Genomic DNA, 22,716 nt, shown 5'->3' on the forward strand with positions numbered 1-22,716 from the left:
AGTCAATAAAAAAAAAACAAAAAACAAAACAAAACAACAGTCCAGAGAACATGACCCTTAATTTCTCACTGATGGAAAAGCTGATAAAGGAGACCCTGGGGGAAGCGGATTTGGCGCAGTAGATAGGGCGTCCGCCTACCACATGGGAGGTCCAGGGTTCAAACCCAGGGTCTCCTGACCCATGTGCAGCTGGCCCATGCACAGTGCTGATGCACGCAAGGAGTGCCGTGCCACCCAGGGGTGTCCCCTGCGTAGGGGAGCCCCATGCGCAAGGAGTGCTCCCTGTAAGGAGAGCTGCCCAGCATGAAAAATGCATAGCCTACCCAGGAGTGGCGCCGCACACATGGAGAATGACGCAACAAGATGACACAACAAAAAGAGACACAGATTCCTGGTGCTGCTGACAAGAATACAAATGGGCACAGAAGTACACACAGCAAATGGACACAGAGAACAGACAACTGGAGGGGGGGCGGGGAAGGGGAGAGAAAGAAATAAAAAGTCTTTAAAAAAAAAAGGAGACCCTGGGTGGTATTAGCAGACATTTCCAGCCTCATGGAAGTAGCCATTGTGGGTAAGTGAAGCTGGCAAGGAAAGCAGAGATGAGAGGTGGAGCCTGGCAGCTTTTAAATCCCTGATCTTAGCCATTTCTTTTCCCAAGAATACCAGTAGTTTATGTGTTAGTTAAACAAATGAAAGCTTGGTTGGGCACTTAGTTCTTTTCCCCACAAAAAGACTAAGGCAATGCTAATTTTTGTTCTTTTGTAAGGAACTCTTCTGCCATCCCTAGTCTGTATGCTTAAAATATTTAGTTAATCCTTGAAATTAAAAATAGGTCACTCTGGTAACAAAGTGGGCACTTTAGATCTTCAGAACAAGATGCTTTCAGGACAGGAAAGATTTCCTTCTGGTATGTTTTAAGTTTCCTTATTTTATTGGATATAAGATGCCTTCTCTGTAAGACGTACCATTATTTTATGTATTACTAAGAAAGAGAAAATGTTGCCCATTCCATTGTAAGGACCCATCCATTATAAGTCACATCTCAATTTCAGAGATGTGAAAATTTGAAAAAATATACTTCTTAGAATCAATGAAATACAGTATTACTTTTTCTCAGTTTATTCCTTTTTTCAAGTATACCTATCCTTTGGAGGTAAACTTTTTCTTCTCTGTCCTCTATATCTGTCACCTTTTTTGTTACTGTCTTCTTCTATATACTGAGAGATCTTCTCAAATTTGTCCATCACATCAGTAATTCTATTTTCTGCAATATCAACTATACCATTTTCAGATTTTTTCCTTTTTTCTTTTCTTTTCTTTTTTTTTTTTTTTGAGGTACTAGGGCCAGGGACTGAACCTGGGACCTTGTATGTGGGAAGCTGGCACTCAATCACTGAGCCACAGTGGCTCCCCTGAGTTGGTTTTTAAAAATTTATTTATTTATTTATTTACTTACTTACTTTTTAGGAGGCACCAGCAACTGAACCTGGGACCTCCCTCGTGGGAAGCAGGTGTTCAACTGCTTGAGCTACATCCACTCCCCATTTTCAAATTTTAATCCTGATTTAGGTTCTTTAATATCTTTTCTTTATTCATTCAAATAATTGAATGCTTTTACTTGTTTTTCAGTCAATACTTGCTTCATCTCAGTCTGTCAGCTCATCTTTGGTCTGTCTATATGGAAGAATATGTTGAATTTTATTCCAGGAATAAGCAGATAGTTTCTATGCTATAACGGGACGCCTTTGGGAGGTGGCCTCGCTCCTCTGCTTCCCCCACCTCTTGTCAGGAGGCCTTGTCGTCCCTGCTCCTCACCGGCACTCCCCTGGCCACAACAGCACTGTACAGCTGCCAACCAGTGGCCTGCTTATTGGTCTAAGTCTACCCATGGTTTTAAGGGTGGGTTGAAAAGAACATGGGCAAACTCCAACAGAGAAACAGGTCAAGTGCTCACTTAAATTCAGCAACAGTGCTCCTTTAACTAAGCAGATATTAAAGATAGTGCTTATGAAAAACAAGATACAGATGGCATTGACTTCTGGCTTCCATCCACAGAAAAAGAAGAGGAAAAATAAGAAATTTCTATGCCCAAGATTGGGTTTATACTGAGGTTTCTAGCATCCAGACAGGCAAATGCCTGGACAGCTGCTTAGGGCAGATGGGGCCTTTGACAGCTTAATATGGCAGAGTTTCTGGTGACTCCGTAGTTAGGGCAGCCAATGTGAGACCATCTGTTTAGTAGTGGATAGAAAGGCTCACTACCAGTAGGTAGTCACTGCTGAGAAAGAGATACACACCAGAGTCAAATCAGCCATTTTCATAACATCGGTGAAGCAAATCAGCCTGGCAAACCACTAGTGCTACAACCACAGAGAAAGAACCTCACCTTGGGTTCACCGGACATTGTCAACGAGACCATACAGAATGATACTATTTTAGGAGGTTTTATGTGGGATTATGTCAAGATACACAAAATGCCAAGAGATAGCTCATTCACTTCAAAAGCTCTTTTGTTCTTTTCTAAACAGGAAAGGAAAATAATCATGAAATAAAAATATTAGATCTAAGTATCACACATATTTGTTGCAAAAGGTTTGCAGTGAAAAATAAATTTCCCTCCTACCTCTCTTCCAGTACCACAGCTCTCCTTTCTAGAGATACTGTTACCTGTTTCCTGCAACTTTCCAGACCCATTCTATGTATGTATATATACTTACTACTTTTTAACACAAATGGTGTTGTACTATTCACACGACTCTATTCCTTGTCTTTTTTCCCTACTTAGTAATATATTTTAGAGATGGCTTTGATATTAGCATAGAAAGAAACTCCTTTTTTCTTGTAATGGTTCCATTTAAAATGAACAAAGGGAAAGAGGATGTGACCTACCACGTGAGAGGCCATGGGTTTTGTTCCCCGTGCCTCCTAAAGATGACGACTAAGATAGCAAACTGATATGAAGGGCTGGTGTGAATAGCTGATGCAATAAGAGACACAAGGAGGCAAACATAATGAGAGGCACAACAAAGGGAGTGGAGGTGGCTCAAGGTGCCTCCCTCCCACGTGGGAGGTCCCAGGTTTGGGTTCCTGGTGCCTCCTAAAAAAAGGCAGATGAGCACATAATGAATAGACACAGCAAATGCAAACAACGAGGGGATAGGGAGAAATAAATTAAATCTTTAGAAAAAAATAAAATGAACAAATGTACATTAAAGGCTCTGAAAAGTACTACAGTAAAGAAACCTATTTAACTTCATGAGCATATCCTAAACTTATTTGACGTTAGATCCTTTCCCTCCCCCTTTGGTAGAATTTCTGATCTATGGAATCCAGTCAGAGTCAGTATGCTGTATCAGATGTTTATGGACAGTATCTGTTCTGATTGGTCTATGCTTGATCCACTGGTTGTTAAAAATTCTTAATGTCACCCCATGGAAGATACTTTGGTAAAGACTATCCTGAAATGTTTTAGAAAATGTGAAATGTGGGAAATGGACTTTGGCCCAGTGGTTAGGGTATCCGCCTACCACATTGGAGGCCCTCGGTTCAAACCCCGGGCCACCTTGACCCATGTGGAGCTGGCCATGCGCAGTGCTGATGCGCGCAAAGAGTGCCCTGCCATGCAGGGGTGTCCCCCGTGTAGGGGAGCCCCACGCGCAAGGAGTGCGCCCCATAAGAAGAGCCGCCCAGCGCGAAAGAAAGTGCAGCCTGCCCAGGAATGGCACCGCACACACTTCCCGCCAGCTGACGACAACAGAAGCGGACAAAGAAACAAGACGCAGCAAAAAGACACACAAAACAGACAACCGGGGGAGGGGAGGGGAATTAAATAAATAAAAATAAATCTTTAAAAAAAAAAAAAAAAGAAAATGTGAAATGTGTGTGGGTGGCTATTCAGGGAAGAAAAAATAATGAGTCCAGGGTGAGTAAAGACTGCAGGAAGTGAGAAAAATGATGATTTATTCTTATTTGGATTTAGTTTCAGGATTAGTATCAAGGAAGTGCCAGGAAAGGGCTCTTTAGCTCATGAGAGAAGACAGTGATAGGGAGAAATGGATAGAGCAGAATGAGCAATCTGCTTCGTCTTTTTTGTTCTTTACGAAATGTTTCAAACATACTGAAAAGTAGAGAGATGAGATAATAGACTGAGTGATGGACTTTGCATTCAGCAGACTAGGCTGAACATACTCTACCACTTACTCTGTGGGTAGCTGTTCAACCTCAGAGGTGTGCGTGTGTGTTTTCATATGTAAAAGAGGGATGATGATACTTTTTCCTCTTTGCTCTCTCCTCCTCCACTCCAGCCCCCAAACATTTATCTGTCACACTCTTTGTCCTCAACGTATCTCTTTTCTGCTACACTTTGTAGAGGGAAAGAGATACGTAAGTTAATAAGCATAATAAACAAATCGCTATATGATGATTTCAGAGCATAAAAAACATAAACGTTACTCAATCCATTTTATGAAGCTGGGATCTAATGATCAAAGCTGTTAAAGAAAGCACACAGGAAAGACACACACGTTTATGTTCCCATATAACTTATGACTGTAGCTTCAAAACATTTCTAAAAGCTAACATGGTAAATGCAGTAATATATTAAAATAATAAAATATCATGTTCAGGGATGCAAGGGTGGTTTAATAATGAACAAATTGGGTCAAATCATATCATGAAGTCACAGAGAGAAACCACATAATCATCTTAATAGTTGCTATAAGGTGAAGACTAGGGGTATTCTCATTAAAGTTGTTGTGAATGCCTATTATGACTACTATTATTTAACATTATTCTAAATATTTTTGCCAAGGCACGAAGACAGGAAAAAGAAATAAAATATAAATAATAGAGGAGATGAAATTATTATTGTAGGGAGATGATATGATTTTGTGAGTTTTCTAACAGAAAGTCAATCAACTAAAAAATGTTTAAAAATTTAATATAGTAAAGTACCCAATTATATAAAATCAATTAGCTTATCAATTAAAAGATCAAAGTTTCTCAGAAAAAATCAATAGCTTTTCAAACTACTAGTAATAATCAGAAGGTACCTCTTAAAAACACCTCCACCAACAAAATTATATTTCTAAAAGAAGAGCTGCATAAATAAAAAGGCATATATAACAACAGATCTTGGAGACCATTTCATTTCACTTCAGTACAAAGAAATGTACCTAATTCTATTTAACACCTGTATAAAGTATTTTATACTATGATGTTGCTAGATTTCCTGTGACTGCTGAAGAATATTCAAGTTGTTTCCAAATGTTGCTATGACAACCAATGCTGTAATGAGAACCCTTGTCCATTCCTCTTAGATACCTGCACAAGTTTGACACTGACTGATTGATTTACTTCTGATTTTTAGGATAGAGACTGAGGAATGAAACTGCAGGATAAAAACTTAAATTTTTGATAGGTACTATTAAAGTACCTCAAAGGGAGTTTATCAATTTGCAACTGGAATATCAACATACACGAGTTTTCCCCCAAGCTTCATTATGCTTGATATTATGCAATTTTCAAAAAACTTATCTATATCTTTACCGTCCATTTAATTTTTATTCTACGTAATACCTTTTCATATTCTTCACCCAATTTTCTACTGAATTTCCCTCACCCCTCTATGGATAGCTAACCATCTCAGTGCTGTCAAATGAATAGGCCACCTGTTCCTCACTTATCTGAAATGCAATTTAAATGGTCCTATAGGCCCACTAAAGACATATGTATATGGGTCTGGTTCTAATTTCTCTACTTGCTTCACTGATCTGCTTATATTTCTACGCCAACACCACAGTGTTTGGATATCTTAATAACTACAGAATCGTAGTACTTTAAACAGTTTACTGAAGTATAATTGAGATATTTAAATATTTAATGTGCAGTAGCTGATGTTCGAACATATGTTTATACCAATGAAATCACTGCCACAATCAAATAATGAATCCCTCCCTCTCCTACAAAAGACCTTGGGCTTCTTTATAATTCCTCCCTTTACCCCACTCTGTCCAGGTAACGACTGATCTGCTTTCTATCAGTATAGATTACTTAGCATTTTCTGGATATATACACATACATTCATACATACATACACACACATATGGAAGCATATGGGATATATATAATATTTTGTCTGTCTTCTTTTACTGAGCGTAATAATTTAGAGATTCATCTATGTTGTGTGTTTATCAATAGTTTGTTTCCTTTTCTTGCTGAGTAGTATGCTATTGTGTGGTTATTCCACAATTGTTTATCCATTTACCTTCTGATGGATGTTTGGGCTGCTTCCTGTATCTTGGATATAACAAATAAAGCTACTATGGAAATTTGTGCACAAGTCTTTGTATGGACGACTATTTTCTATGGACCACATAGTAGGTGTGTGTTTAACTTAAGAGACTGCCAAACTGTTTTTGCATGTTTATTTATTAGGAATGGGTGTTGAATTTTATCAAATAGTATTTTTCTTCGATTAAGAATGATCATATGTTGTTTTCTCCTCTAGTGTGGTGAATAATTAGTAGACTTTTCTAATGGATAACCATCTTTTCATTACTAGGGCACATCTTCATTGGTCATGACATATTATTCTTTTAATACACTCTCAGACCCAATTTGTGGACATTTTTTTTAGAATTAAAAAAAAATGGCTCTAAAGTGGTATTGGACTTTAATCTTTTTTGTGCTATCCTTATTTGTTTTGGGTAATATAAGAGAGACACTTTCTTTTCAAAATTTTCACTTCTCCAATATCTCTTTGAAACTTGATTAGAATTTTGCACATGGACTTTAAGTCCTAATCCTCTCTAATTTTTTTATGACAATGACTCCTGTTCAAATATAGTCTATCAATTTTAAGCCCTTTTCTCCTAACTTATTTTTTCTCTACCACATGATCACAAGGCATTATTTTAATTATAGCTTAAAAAACATTTAATTATATAATATAAAGATCCATTTTGATCTAGAATATAAGTTCTGTGCAGCTCATCTCTAAAATTACACTCATTTTTATCAACAAAAAACAAAGGGAATCAGATATGTGAACATCTGCTTTTAAGCATGTCTTTGCTTAACAAAAAGCCACATCCAAACTTTATTTTAAAAAGAATACTAATAAGGAATATTCAACTACTTTTGACAACTTAGGAAATGTCATTTAGGAAGAAAAAGGAACTGGACACTTGTCTCATTTCTCAGTCACTGAGTTTTGATGCACAGTCTCCTTTCAGCCTCAGGTGGTAGGAGGCAGGGACAATATGTCACAATGGGAGAAAACCTTGATGTTGGAATTGAGAGAATCTGTTCCCCTTCCTCAACTGTTCTATGAGCACCATGAGGAAAAAAAAATCCCATCTCTAAAGCAAGTTCAATAAATAATCAGACACAATCACTGTCCTGCTTAAAATTATCCATTTACTGGTTCCCATTGCCCTTAGAATCACTCTCTATTTATATTTCTCAGGTCATTGTTCACTACACATATACACCCAGGTATCATTGGTCTTACTATGAAGTTGTCAGAATATGTCAAGTTCCATCACGACTCCATGTTTTTGCACATATACTGCCTCTCTCTCAGGACTTCCATCCACTCCTTTAGGAGTCTCATCCTAAACCTGCCTTCTAATTTGATTATATTTGTAGTATATGATATTGGGGGTAAGTGAGAACCTGTGACAATAAGAATGTAAAGTAGTTTTCCTATCAGTTGGATTTCATTACATGTGGATTAGCAGTGAAGAGAGCACTATTAGGGAAATCTCTCATTGTTGGCTCAGCTGGAGGCTAGAAAAGTAGTGGATCATTCCTAATCTTGAAACTAAGTCTGGATGCTAATTTTATCTTCTGTGAAACAGGTTTAAGTTGCCCTTATGAAGGAAAATAATTTGATTCATGAAAACAGTAAAAAAAAACTTCAATGATAATTATAATTAAAGACCATATATTTTTAAATGGTCTTGGCAACAAAAATCAAACTTTACCTCTTGAAATGATTCACTAGGACTCCAACAAGCTCTCCAATTCGACTCTCATGGGTTGGCTGTTTGCTGAAGAGGCAGACAATGAGGTCCTTGTTGTCTTTTGTATGGAACACTGCAAGTTGGTCCTTTCCATTGGAGACACTCAGACCAGTCAACTGCGGAGACAAAGCATAGGCAACTATTAGGATGGTTCTCCAAAAAATGAATTAAACATATATTTTGTGATGGTTCTGCTCAACAATTCTGATAACTTTAATCTTTACTAAGTTTCATGAACACTGGTTCTTAAAGAAGGGGAACTGGGATTCAAAAATGGGCTTCATGGAGTCCAGGAACTCCCATAAACTGTATACAAAATAGATTTTAGACATGGCGGGCCATTTTTCTGGGTTGATGAGGCCATAATTTACACTGTGTTTTTTTTTAAAGATTTATTTTTTATTTATTTCTCTCCCCTTCCCTTCCCCCCAGTTGTCTGCTCTCTGTGTCCATTTGCTGTGTGTTCTTCTGTGTCCACTTGTATTCTTGTTAATGGCACTGGGAATCTGTGTCTCTTTTTGTTGCATCATCTTGCTGCCTCAGCTCTCCGTGTGTGTGGTTCCACTCCTGGGCAGGCTGCGCTTTTTTTGCGCTGGGTGGCTTTCCTTACAGGGCACATTCCTTGCGCATGGGGCTCCCCTACGTGGGGGCGCCCCTGGGCGGCAAGGCACTCCTTACACGCATCAGCACTGCGCATGGGCCAGCTCATCACATAGGTTAGGAAGCCCTGGGTTTGAACCCTGGACCTTCCATGTGGTAGGCGGATGCTCTATCCGTTGAGCCAAATCCGCTTATCTAAACTTTTTTTTTTTTAATTTTATTCCTCCCCCCCCGCCTTTTTTTTTTTGCTTGCTGTCTGCTCTCTGCATCCATTCTCTGTGCATCTGTATTTATTTATTTTTTCCTCCCCCCCTCGCAGCTTGCTTGTTGTTTGCTCTCGGTGTCCATTCACTGTGTGCTCTTCTGTGTTTTTACTTGTCTCCTTTTTTTGTTGTGTCATCTTGCTAAGTCGGCACTCCACGGTGCTTGCGGGCCAGGAGGCTCTCTGTGCCGTGCAGGTGAGCCTGTTTTCACAAGGAGGCCCTGGGATGCGAACCCAGGGCCTCCCATATGATAGGATGGGAGCCCAACTGATTGAGCCACAGCTGCTTCCCCTACACTGAGTTTTTAAAAATATCTGTGAAAGTAAAAATAACTAACTAGGATAGAAGAGTAAAAAAAAAAAAGTAAAAATAACTAGAATAACAAGAGTGTCTTGATTTTTCACATTTATGTTGAGGTACCTGTCTTAAGCCCCATAATAGGTTATCTCAGCTTCAATCTCACTTTTAATAGAAGCAAGAAACAAGATGAAGTTAGGACATTTTGTCATATGACATGATACATATTTCCCATCATATTTGGCATCTACCAGATTTCTTTTGAAATAAGATAAATTCTAAGCCCTCAAAGTTGAATAACTCTATCTTCTTACCTTGATTTATTTTTCTTCACAGCATTTAGCACCACATAAATATCTGTTTATTGTCTGTTTTCACTTCTAGCCCATTCCTGCCAAAATGCAAACTCCACAAGAGCTGGGGTTTTATTTATTTTGTTCATAGTTAAAGCTCCAGGGACTGGAAGATAGTAAGTACTTAACAGATATTTGTTGAAGGAACAAATGAATTCCTTTCATTTTTATAGTGTCTGTTTCTCATTATTTTAATAATATTTATTACTCTATTTTCAGTCTTTCTCAGTGTTTTTCAGTTCATTCACTCATTCAAAATAACTCTATCCCCCCAAATATTTACTAAATACTTAATCTTTTCCAGGTGATATTCTGTGAAAATTGGGGACACAGCTGAACAAAACAGACAAAAATCCCTACCCTCATGGAACTCACATTCTACATCCAAAAGTATATTAAGAGGTGATAAAATAAGGTTGGGATGTAGGGAGTACTGGGAGGTGGGCTGCAATCTAAAACAGGGTAGCTTGGGAAGATCTGAGGAGGTGACATTTGCACAAAAACTTGAAAGAGGTAAAATAGTGGGCCATAAGAAGATGATTATTTTTGACAGAACAAAAAATACAAAAATGGTGAAGTAGGAGTGTGCCCTGTGCGTTTGAGCAATTGTATAAGAGTTGAAGTTTTTGAGGAATTTAGCCTTTTTTTTTTTTTTTTTTAAGTGTGCTGGAAAGCCACTGGAGTATTTTGAGTAGAGGTGTATGATCTGACTTGGGTTTTAAAAGGATTATGCTGGCTGTTTTTTTTTATTTTTAGAATAGACTGTAGGGGACAAGGGCAGAAGCAGGGAGATCAGATAAGAGACTATTGTAGTTATCCGGGATTGGAACAGATAGCAGGGGAGGTGGTTAGAAATGCTCAGATTCTAAATATAATTTGAATACAGACAGTAGAATATGTGTTAGATTTAATGTTGGATAATTCCAAGATATTTGGCCTCAGCATCCAGAAGGATGGAATAGCTATTAATTGAGATGCAGAAGACTGCAGATGAAAGAATTTTTGGAGGGCCAGATCTGGAATTCATTTTGGTTTCATATATTCATATATTTAGTTTGTGATAATATTAGCTATTCAAGTATAGATGTCAAGTGCCAGGTTGGGGAGATAAGTCTAAGTGGAGAAGTCTGGTCTGGTATATGAATCAGGGAGTTTGAAAGTGAATAGAAAGTTTATAAGCCACTTGAGTAGATGAGATCACCTGTGACATAAGTATAGCTAAAAAGGAAGAAGTCCAAGCACTGATCCTGTGACACTCCAGGGGGTGGGGAGGGGAGGGGAGAAGGAATGACAAGGTAGGAGGAACACAAGATGGTGTAGGATTTTTGAAAGATATATGAATAGAGTGTAGATTGTTTACCTGGAAGGCGTTCTTAAGAAAAGTTTAATACTATGAGAAGATATTAAGATATATTATGTTTTATATCCAAAAGAGAAGAAGGAAAAAAAGAGTAAGTGCTTATGGAATGGCTTTTCATGAAAATGAAAAATTTTTTGGTATGAGAATTCTTGAGAATTCTTGCAGCAAGAAAACGATCAAATTAACTTTCCCAATACGGCTGATATGAGGGTTTGAGTTCTAGTTATGCACGCTCCGTTCTACCTCTCTCTGTGAAGGCAGCTAAGAAACCTAAATGAAGCAGCTACCTGAGGACCCCAAAACAAAGAGCAGCAGGACTGGGGAAGGGAACAGATCTCAAGTGTCACTGAACCTACCGTGAGGGTCCCTGTTTTTCCTCTCTGGTCTACTGGCCTGGACTCAAAGGCAACCTGAAGTCTAAAGTCAGCACTGGGTGAGACAGAAAGAAGGCCCCTGGAGTCAGAGACTGAGGGGGGAGATCTTGTGGTTTCTTTTCTTTTTTCAGCGTAGCAGGAGGTGCCTATAACTCTGGGGGTTGGGAACTGTGGTCCCAAGAATAAGGGAGAACCTCCTTGGCCTTTCCTCTCTGTCCCCTCCCCAGTGGGCAGCAGAGGCAGATGCAGTCATGTGAAGTGTGTGACAAGACAGGAACACGAAAATCCTGGATTTTTGGATCAAAGACCAGGTTGGGGGGTGCTTGGAGGAAGAAAGTGCTGGAAGACTGCAGAGAGGAGGGAACTTAAAAACACCTGGACTTACTCACAAGCTACACATGTACAAATCTGACCCTAAAAAGAAATGAACTACGGCAGAGACCACCTGCCAGGATCCTAGACTTGCCATGGGTGGTTCACATGTGGGACAGATCCAAAGAGCACTCAAAGATCTGAAATCTGAATCAACTTTGGAACTACAGCCCAGAGAAGGTAGGTAGGAACTTGCAGGGTCAACTGCCTATGAAAACAACATTATCAACATCAACATTCTCCATAGGAGTTAAATAAGAATTAAGAGTCCTATAACACGATAGTTAAAATATCTAGAATACAATAAAAAAGTACTTGACATACAAAGAGCCAGGAAAATCTCAACATCTCACAAGGGAAAAGACAATCAAGCAATAATAATTACATTAAATATAAATACCCTAAAAAAAAAAAAACCCACAAAAAACAAAACCAACAATGTAAAGACTTCAATTCCCTCCCTCAATAACTGATAGGACAATTCCACAGAAAACCGTGAAGGATATAAAAGATCTCCACAACACTTCAACCAACAGGATCTATCAGCATTTATAAAACACTCCATTCAACAGGAGAATATATGTTCTTTTCAAGTGCCCTAGGAAGCTATACTAAGACAGACTATATTCTAGGTTATAAAACAAACCTTAGGGAAGCGGATGTGGCTCAAGTAATTGGGCTCCCGTCTACCATATAGGAGGTCCAGGGTTTGATGCCCAGGGCCTCCTGGTGAAGGCAAGCTGGCCCACGTGGCAAGCTGGCCCATGCGGAGTGCTGGCCTGTACAGAGTACTGCCCCACACAGGAGTGCTAGCCTACATGGAGAGCTGGCACAGCAAGATGATGCAACAAAAAGAGATGATAAGAGATGCAGCAGATCAGGGAGCTGAGGTGGCACAAGGGAATGACCACTCCTACTCCAGAAGGTCCCAGGATCGGTTCCCAGAACCACCTAGAGAGAATACAAGCAGACACAGAAGAACACCCAGCAAATAGACACAGAGAGCAGACAATGGGAGGTAGGGGTAGAAATAAATAAATAAATCTTTTTAAAAAATTAAACTAGAAATCAATAATAGAAAGATAATGGGAAAGTCTTCAAACACTTAGACACTAAACAACATGCTTCTAAAGCACTGCCTTTAAAGAGCAAGTCTCAAGGAAAACAAACACATAAACAGACAAAAAAGACAACAAATTAAATGAAAATAAAATTACAAATTTTGTGGGACATAACTGAAAAATGCTAAGAGGGAAATTTATAGCACTAAAAATGCATATATTACAAAACAGGACTATAATCCATGCTGTGGAGCAGTGCTCCAAAATGTACTCATCAAATGCAATGAATGTACCACACTAATGAAAGAAGTTGTTGATATGGGAGGAGTGGGGGGGGGGGGTGGGGAATGGGGGTATATGGGAATCTCTTATATTTTTTAATGTAACATTTTGTGTGATCTGTGTATCTTTAAAAAAAAAGATAAAAAAAGAAAAAAAAAAAGGAAAAGTCCCAAGTTAATAATTTAAGATCTGCTCAAAGACCTAGGAAAACAGAAGAGCAAAATAATCCTAAGCAAAGAGACAGAAGTAATTAACTAAGATAACAGAAATCATAAAGATTTGACACATAATATAATAGATAAAATCAATGAAACATAGAGCTATTTTTAATTTTTATTTTTAAGCAGCTTTACTGAGATTTATATATATACTATATGGTCTAGCCAAAGTGTATAATCCCAATGGCGTATTTTTTTAAGATTTATTTTTTATTTATTATTTCTCCCCCCCAGTTGTCTGCTCTGGGTCCATTCGCTGTGTGTTCCCCTGTGACCGCTTCTATTCTTATCAGTGGCACCGGGAATCTGTTTCTTTTCCTTGCATCATCTTGTGTCAGCTCTCCATGTGTGCGGCGCCATTCTTGGGCAGGCTGCACTTTCTTTCGCACTGGGTGGCTCTCCTTATGGGGTGCACTCCTTGCAAGTGGGACTCCCCTATGCGGGGGACACCCCTGCGTGGCACGGCACTCCTTGCACACATCAGCACTGCGCATGGGCCAGCTCCACACGGGTCAAGGAGGCCTGGGGTTTGAACCCATGTGGTAAGCAGACGCCCTATCCATTGGGCCAAGTCTGCTTCCCTCAATGGCTTTTTAAGAAAGCTGAGGGAATAATAAAATAAATAAATCTTTTAAATAAAAATCTTTTTATTAAAAAAAGAAAGAAAGCTGAATCAGGGGGAGCAGATGTGGCTCAAGCAGTTGGGCACCTGCCTCCCACATGGGAGGTCCCAGGTTTGCTTCCCAGGGCCTCCTAAAGAAGACAAGCTGAAACGACACACTGACAAACAAGCAGACACAATGAGCAGAGAGTGGATGTGGCTGAAGGAAATGGGCACCCACCTCCCACACAGGAGGTCTCAGGTTCAGTTCCTGGTGCCTCCTAAAGATAGTGAGCAGACAATAAACAGAGACAATGAGCAGAGACAGCAAGCAGACAAAGAGCAGACAGAAGAGGGAGCCATCTTGGGGTGGTGGGAATAAAAAAGATGAATCAAATTTGGTAAATTTCTAGCCTGACTGACGAAGAAAAAAAGAGAGAAGATCTAATTATCAACTTTGAAGAAAGAGGTGATATGACTACAGATCACACAGACATAAGGATAGTAGGGGAATATTATGAACAACTCTCTGCATATCAGTTTAATAACTTAGATGAAGTAAAAAAATTCCTTAAATGTCACAAACTACCAAAACTCACCCAAGAAGAAATAAACCAAATAGTGCTATATTTATTGAAGCATAGCTAAAATATTTCTGAAAATGAAAATTCCAGGCCCAGATGGCTTCACTGGCAAATTCTACAAAACATTTAAAGAAGAAATGACACCAATTTTCCATATCTCTTCTAGAAAATAGAAGAATAAGGAACACTTCCCAACTCATTTTATGAGGCTAGACAAAAAAAAATACAAGAAAACTACAAACCAATATTCTTCACCGACATGGATATAAAAATCCTCAACAAAGTGTTAGCAAATTGACTCCACCAATATATAAAAACAATAATACACCACAAACAAGTGAAGTTTATCAAAGGAATGTAAGGATGGCTCAGTATTCAAAACTCAGTATAATCCATCATAGTGACAGAATAAAAAAGGAAAACTACATGATTTGAACTGATGCAGAAAAAAAGCCCTTGACAAAATTCAACATCCTTTCATGATAAAAGTCTTTCAACAAACGTGGAGAGAAAGGAACTTTAACTTGATAAATGGCATCTACAAAAACCCACAGATAACATCATATTTATTGGTGAAAGACAGTTATTTCCTCCTAAGATCAGTAACAATGCAAGGATGTCCACTCTCAGGGCTACTAGTGCAACATTATACTAGAAGTGTTAGCCAGTGCAATAAAGCAGGTTAAAGAAATAAAAGGTTTACAGATTGAAAAGAAGAAACAGAATGTCTCTATTTTCAGATTATGTGATTATCTACATAGAAAATATAAGAAATCTACAAAATAGCTCCTAGAATTAAGTGACTTTTAGCAAGGCCACAGGAAACTAGGCCAAAATATAAAAATCTGTCATATATTACCAATGAACAACAGGAAAAAGAACCATTCACAATAACTCCAAAAATTATTTAGATATAAATCCAACAAAACATATGTAGGACCTATATGCTGAAAACCACAAAATGCTGATGAAAGGAATAAAAAAACCTAATAGAGATTTATATGCTCATGGATTGGAAAACCTGATATTGTTAATATTGTTAAATTTTCCCAAATTGATTTATAGACTAAATGCAACCCAAAGCAAAATATCAGTTGGATTTTTTGCAGTTATCAAGTTAACTTTAAAATATTTTTGGAAAGACAAGGTGTGACAGTTTGATATTATTTATGCATTCCAAAAAGGGATATAATGTTTGTAAACTGGTCTGTTCCTCTGGGCATGACATCCTTTGATTGTATTAGATTCAGCTGAGATGTCTTTGATTAAATTACATTAAGATTAGGGAGTTGATTCCACCATGTCATTAGGACATGCAGGGTTGAGTCCCCACACCCTTGGAGGACTGATAAAACAGACTCTCACACAGAAGTAGATACACATAAATAAGACACAGGAGAGGAGAGAATTTTTTTTTTCCTTCAAGATTTATTGTTTCATTTCCCCCATGCCTTCATTATTTTGCGCTCACTGTCTGTTCATTGCATGCTCATTTGTTATGTTCTCGGGAACCAAACCTGGGGCCTCCCATGTGGGAGGGAGGCACCTAATCACTTGAGCTACCTCTACTCCCTTTTGTTGTCTCTCCCATGTTTTCCTCCTTGTGTCTCTTGTTGCATCATCTTATTGCGTCAGCTTGTTATGCCAGCCCATCGCATCAGTTCGCTGTCTTGCTCGTCTTCTTTAGGAGGCAATGGGAACTGACCCCGGGACCTCCCATGTGGTAGGCGGTAGCTCAATTGCTTGATTTATAGCTGCTTCCCAGAACTTGGTTTTGATGCTGGAGCCCCAGGGAGAGATGAGCCATTCACCTGATACTTTATGGCTGACCTTGTGAAGGGAACAGAGCAACTCAGACGCCCTGAGAGATGAGCCTTATGCCAGCCTATAGCTGAGATCGGAAGAGGCTGGGACCATGGAGCTTGAAGAGGAAAGACAAAGACTGAACCCTTGCAGACATCACCCACTGTATTAGTCAGGGTTCTCCAGGGTAACAGAATCAACAAGAGATACCTGTGATAGTATGCCATTTTATCAGTCTCTCACGTGACTGTGGGGATGCACAAGTCCAGGTTCCGCAAGCAGGTTGCAACCAGGGGCTCCAATGAAAATCCAATGAAGGTTCTTAACAAGTTCTGGGGGATACTGACTATCCAAAGACAAGCTGGGAAATTCTCACTCAATGCTGGAATCACTTCCCCTTTAAGACATTCAACTGATTGGATAAAGCGTCATTCATTGCTGATGGCAATCTCCCTGATTGATGTAATTGTAATCAGCCGTCTATGATTTACCACTGCAGTAAAATCAATGGTGATTAAAGTCCATAAATGCACCTGTATTACACTTAGTCCAGTGCTTGCTTGACCGAACAACTGGGTACAATTACCTGGCTGAGTTGAAACAACAGTCTAATCATCACACCATATTGCATCAACATGTGGCAAAAGACTTTGGGTGAGAAAGTACCTCTTATGGCACCTTGAGTTGGAATCTTTAGGGCCTTGTAACTGTAAGCTTCTACCCCAAATAAATACCCTTATAAAACCCAACAGATTTCTGGTACTTTGCATCAGAATCCCTTTTGGTTGGCTAATACACAAGGGAATGAGAATAGGAAAATATTTTTTTTTGGAAAAAGGATAAATAGGACTCACACTACCTGATTTAACACTTATTATAAAGCTGTGGTACTTAAGACACTATGAGAGTGGCAAAGGGAAAGACATACAGATCGATGGAACAGAGTGGAGAGTCAGAAACAGACCAACACAAATATGGCCAACTGATTTTTTGACAAGGGTGCAAAGGTAATTCAATAGAGAATAATCTCTTCAACAAATGATGCTGGAACGTTTGGACATCCACATGCCAAAAAAATTTAAAAATTAATCATGACCTAAGTGTCATATCTTATACAAAAATGAACTCAAAGTGGACCAAAGATCTAAATATAAAACATGAAGTGATACAACTTTTAGCAGAAAACACAGGAGAAAATCTTTGTGGCCTTGGATATAGGCAAAGATTTCTCTGATACAACTCTAAAAACACAAACCATAATATAAAAAACTGATAAACTGAACTTTACCCAAGTTTAAAACTTTTGCTTTTCCAAAGACACTATTGGGAGAATAAAAAGACATGGGGTGGGAGAAACTATTTGCAAAGCATATATATGACTAAGGACTTGTATCTTGAACATATAAAGAACTCTCATAATTCAATAATAAGAAAATAAACAACTGAAATGCAAAGTGGGCAAACGAATTAAACAGTAATTTTACCAAATAAGACATATTTTGGCAAATAAGCACATGAAAAGATGCTCAACATCATTAGCCATTAGAGAAATACAAATTAAAGCCACAGTGAGATACCACCACAAACCTACCAGAAAGCTTAAACTAAAAAACAAAACAACAAAAAGTGACAAAACCAAATGTGGTGAGGATGCAGAAGAACTGCAACTTTCATACATTGCTGGTGGGAATGCAAAATGGAACAACCACTCTGGGAAACAATTGGGCAGTTTTTTGTTTTTTTTAAATGATCAAGTCAAATACACCTACAATATGACCCAGAAATCTCATTCCTAGGAATTTACCCTAGAGAAATAAAAATTTGTGTTCACACAAAAACTTAGACATGAATGTTTACAGCAGCTCTATTCATAATTGCTCAAAACAGAAAACAAGCTGAATATTCATCAGCAGGTGAATGGATAAATTAAGTGTGATACATCTATAAACTGGAATAATATTTCACAATACAAAGGAACAGACCAATGACACAAACTACTGATGTGCAAAAACATGGATAACTCTTAAAGGCATTATACTGAGTGAAAGAAGCCTGTCTTACAAGGTTAGACAATCCATGATTCTATTTATATAGCATTCTCAAGAAGACAAAACTATAAGGATGGAGAATAGATCAGTGGTTGTCATGGGTTGAAGTTGGAAGGAGTCTGATACAAGTAAGTTTTTTGGGAGGAAGGAAATATTCTGTATCCTAACTGTGGTAGTGGTTATACAAATCTATACATGCATCAAGACTTAGACAGCCCTGTATACTAGCACAATAAAAGGTAATAAAGGTAAATTTTAAAAAATATAGCTTCTTGGTTATTTTGAGCCATAGAAATTCTACTTTGGTCAAGAAAGCAGAAGCCCAAGTGGTTTTTCATTCTGTTTCATTCCTCTATTGCAGAAAATACCAAAGTGCCACCTCCTGGCCACCACAGGTGCTGTCAGTTGTCAGGCAATCAGCATTGACAGGCACCCACTGGGACGATGCAGAATGCCAGGCAGTCTGGGATGGGGATGAAGTACCAAAGATGCTGAAGCTATAATCCCCGTTCTTGGGGGAGTCATAACCCAGATGCATGGATGGGAGAGAGAGATTTCAAACTGTAGACCACCTTAACAATTCATCGACTTGGAAGGCCATTTATTTCCATGCCCACATTTTACAGATAAGGAAATTGAGGATCAAAGAGGCTGGGTGATTTGCAGATCTAGGAACTAGAACTATCGGGCCTATAGACTGACCCAGTCCGTGTTCTTTTTGTCACACCATGGTTTTTCAAATATCAACATGTACAAATGAACCTAAGCAAAGACGCTGGGTGATTTGCAGATCTAGGAACTAGAACTATCGGGCCTATAGACTGACCCAGTCCGTGTTCTTTTTGTCACACCATGGTTTTTCAAATATCAACATGTACAAATGAACCTAAGCTGTGTAAGTATCCAAAATGTCAAGTGAACACATTTTCATTGTAGGTGAGTTCACAGGTTGATTTCAAAGAATGCCAGAAAGAGTGCTTAATGTAGAGGAGGGAAAATATGCATGGAAGCAGAAATTATTTCTCAAATATATGTAGACCATGGGTTTTCTGAGGCCACTGGTAAGAGAATTTATCAGTCTGCTACACAGATATCCAGGTAATTTTTATATGATAAAATTGAAATACCAGTTTCATTTTTTAAAACATTCTATGTCTATGATACATACTCTCATTTGATTTTATATGGAAAACCCAAAATTGAATTTATGTAGTGCTTTACAGGAGAGTGTGATTAAAGCCTAATAAAACGAGACTTCTAACAGTAGTAACTCTGTCAGCATATCCTGGGAGCTGCAGGGGTTCAGGGAAAGGAGACAGATTCAACAATCAAGACTAAAGCCACTGAGGTAGGACCCCTTCCTCGATTCTGCCTGGGCCGAGGTAAGAAGCCTGTGAAAACTTTTCTCGGAATATGGACTTCTCTTCCTCCTTTCTATTTTCCACAGTCTGGGTGACTTCACTCTGCTGTGGGTAGGAGCTGTTCATGTGTAAACTCAGGCCTATGAGAGTGCTGGAGGCCCAAAAGAAGAGTGAAAACAGCACCTACTATGCCCTACTGCACAAATCACGAACGATCACTTCCCTCTTGTCGCCAAGGCAGGACAGTTAACATCCAAAATTCCTCCTTTTGTTCTGGGAGACAGGATGGTATAGCGGGGAAAAGCAGTGGACTTGAGGGATGACCTGCATGCTAAACCCAAATCTGCCATGTGCTCTTGAGGAAATCAATTAACTTCCTGGGGCACCTGTCTCCTTTCTGCAAAATAAAGATACTAGATGCCTTGTCTACCTCAGAGGATTGTGGTTAAGGATCATATAGTACCAACTCTGGGATATAAAGAGATAATAAAAAACCCCTTTAAGGTTGAATGGGACCTCACATATATATTTTTAATGTAATATTATTACAAAGTCAATAAAAAATAAAAAAATTAAAAACAAAACAAAACAAAAAAAAAAAACCCTTTAAGGGGTTTCAGACTAAGTGAAGATATGATAGGAATGAACATGTAAGTGCCTGGAGAAACTGTAAAGCCTGTGAAAACAGGGAAAATGTCATGTAGGGAAGAGGTCACAGTCAGTTTCATACAGGCAGTCCTCTAAACAAAAGTCCTTATCAAGTCTTAACCACAGTTAGTTACCTTATTTCTCATTATCTATGGGATCTCTATGCTATGATAAATTCAAACCTTCCTTTCCTTTGTTTGGCCTTGAAGATTTGACAGGGCAGATACAGCTCTGTTGTAATCTATCTAAATTGCTCCAGACCCTTAGAAAGTAGGACAAAACAGTGAAGAAAACTAGAAAAGTATAAAGACCCAGCAGTTTAGGGAGGCCAGCCTGAGGGTCAGAGTAAATGTCCTCCTTTGTAACAGAGTAAGTGCAGGAAAGCAGAGCAAACTAGGAAGAAACCCTCTAATCTGTATTCTCATTTATGAAACAAGTATAATAGAGACCAGTATTAAAAAAGAAATAATTCTGAAAGATAAGCACGATAAATTAAAATGTAGTGGAAACAGTGGAATATAGTACTGGAGAAAGTCAAAGAATAACAGAAAAAAAATTCCCAATGTCAGAAAGATTTGAGTATTCAGATAAAAAAAGTCACAGGTACCAGCCCAACTCAATTAACAGAGAACTGTACTGAAATGTAGCACAGAGGAAGTTTTCAATTTCTAGAATGAAGGGAGAAAATTCTCCAAGTTCCTAGGCACATGCAATGAAATAAGTTATCTATAGAGGGAAATAGCATTCAGGTTGGCATTTTTTTTTTTAAAGTTGTTTCTTAAGTCTGAATATGTAATGAGAGGAAGGAAACTCATTAATTTAGTCATTATTTACAGAATGAGTAAAGTAAATCTACTTTATTCTTAGTGTTAAGATAAATTTCAATATTTAACAGTAATCATTATAGAATTTAAAGGAATTTTACCTTTCTAACCATTAGTAAAAAGAGAATAGACAAAACTTAACATAGCAAATAGAAAATAGAAGGAAAGAGCATGGAAACATAAAAAATAGATAGCATTTAAATAACACAAATTTAAGAAAAATACTGTCAGTTTCCATAATAAAGGCAAATAGAAAAGAACTTCTTTATTCGATGACAAAGCCTCACAGATTAGGTCCAAAAGCAATATTTAACCTAAATTCTATTTGTAAAAGATATACCTACTATGGTCAACTGGTTTTTGTCAAGGGTGGCAAAAATCATTCAATTGGGAAAGAAGAGTATTTTGCAAATTGGGTCCCAATTTGCAAAATAAAAGTAAGACCCCTACCTCAAACCATATATAAAAATCAACTCAAAATGGATCAAAGACCTAAATATAAGAGTTAGAGCTATCAAATTCCTAGAAGAAAATGTAGGGAAGCATCTTCAGGACCTTGTATTAGGCAATGGTTTCTTAGACTTTACACACAAGGCACAAGCAATGAAAGAAAAAAATAGAATAGATAAATGAGACCTCATCAACACACAAAAACACTTTTGTTCCTGAAAGGACTTTATAAAAAAAAACAAAACCTACACAAACATTTGGAAACATTTCTGATAAAGGATTAACATCCAGTATATATAACAATATCCTTGAACTTAACAAAAAGACAAACAACCCAATTAAAAAATGGGCAAAAGTAGACCGAACCCAGACCTCCTATGCGGGAGGCAGGTGCCCAACTCCTTCAGCTACATCCGCTCCTGGGAATCTTGTATTTTATACATGTTTGTTCTGTGAACCCACAACTTCTCTAATAAAGAAGAAAAAGACTGGAAAAAAAGGGATGTACCTACAACAAAAAGTCACAGAGAAAAAAATACATAGAAAAAGATAACCCAGGTAAATATACTTAGAAAGTAGAGATGGAAATGTTAATAGCAGACAAGGCAAAATTCAAGGTAAAACACACAAAACTTTTTGTTTTATATTGATAAAAAGTATAACTTAAAGATAAAAATCACCAGTCTTCATGCATTTAATAATATGGTACTGAAATATAAAAAGCAAAAACTGTTATAGTACAAGATGAGATGGACTGAATTATGATTTTTTTAAATTTAATTTTTAAAATTTATTTTTCTCCCCTTCCCCCCCCCCAGTTGTCTGCTTTCTGTGTCCATTCGCTTTATGTTCTTCTGTGTCTGCTTGTATTCTTGTCAGCAGCACCAGGAATCTGTGTCTCGTTTTTCCTTGCGTCATCTTGCTGTGTCAGCTCTCCATGTTGTATGACGCCACTGGGTGGCCTGCACTTTTTTTGCGCTGGGTGGCTCTCCTTACGGGGCACACTCCTTGTGCGTGGGGCTCCCCTGTGTGGGGGACACACATGCATGGCAGGGCACTCCTTGCGCGCATGAGCACTGCATGTGGGTAAGCTTCACCGCCCAGGTTAGGAGGCCCTGGGTTTGAACCTTGGACCTCCCATGTGGTAGGCGGATGCCCTATCTGTTGGGCCAAATCCGCTTCCCTGA

At 38.4% G+C, this 22,716-nt stretch overlaps 1 protein-coding gene across 5 annotated transcripts in view; it reads right to left on the reverse strand.

The window, feature by feature from the left end:
* Positions 1-22,716, reverse strand: part of MYO1D (myosin ID) — a 367,466-nt gene that overhangs the window by 89,804 nt on the left and 254,946 nt on the right. For all 5 annotated transcript variants that reach the window (XM_058283862.2, XM_058283863.2, XM_071210496.1 and 2 more), the window contains exon 21: positions 7,992-8,146. In XM_058283862.2, the coding sequence (XP_058139845.1) occupies positions 7,992-8,146 (155 nt within the window). The remainder of the gene's footprint in view (positions 1-7,991; positions 8,147-22,716) is intronic.

Source organism: Dasypus novemcinctus, chromosome 21, assembly GCF_030445035.2.
Source record: "Dasypus novemcinctus isolate mDasNov1 chromosome 21, mDasNov1.1.hap2, whole genome shotgun sequence".
In the NCBI taxonomy this organism is placed as follows: Eukaryota; Metazoa; Chordata; class Mammalia; order Cingulata; family Dasypodidae; genus Dasypus; species Dasypus novemcinctus.